The following is a 317-nucleotide window of genomic DNA, read 5'->3' as shown; positions in this document are numbered from 1 at the left end:
ATAAAAAAAGAAATATATAATTTTATATATATATATATATATATATATATATATATATATATATATAAAGAAGGTATGGAAGTACAGAGGTTCTACTGTTCACAAGGAGGGTCTTAAACTCACCATTTTAGGTAACCTCTGTGTGCCTCCTGATCCTGGTAGGATGCCCAGCAAGACTTCAGGGGTACCTAATACTGTTTTTCTGTCTTTTGTTGCTATTCTGTATTGGCATGCAATAGCAAGCTTCAAACAAATGAAAGAAAGGCAGAATGTCAGAAAAGGAAATTTCATACATCTTAGCATCTATGAGGTTCTAA

At 32.2% G+C, this 317-nt stretch overlaps 1 protein-coding gene across 1 annotated transcript in view; it reads right to left on the bottom strand.

Annotated features, from left to right (window-relative positions):
* Positions 1-317, bottom strand: part of HADHA (hydroxyacyl-CoA dehydrogenase trifunctional multienzyme complex subunit alpha) — a gene marked incomplete in the record, with an annotated part of 49,093 nt that overhangs the window by 32,830 nt on the left and 15,946 nt on the right. Inside the window, 1 exon segment of the mRNA XM_006162229.3 lies at positions 124-243. Coding sequence (XP_006162291.2) covers positions 124-243 — 120 coding nt within the window.

This window comes from Tupaia chinensis, unplaced genomic scaffold, assembly GCF_000334495.1.
Source record: "Tupaia chinensis unplaced genomic scaffold, TupChi_1.0 Scaffold139757_1, whole genome shotgun sequence".
NCBI classification, from domain to species: Eukaryota; Metazoa; Chordata; class Mammalia; order Scandentia; family Tupaiidae; genus Tupaia; species Tupaia belangeri.
Note: the sequence above shows the minus strand (reverse complement) of the source record. Positions and strands in the feature narration are given on the sequence as shown.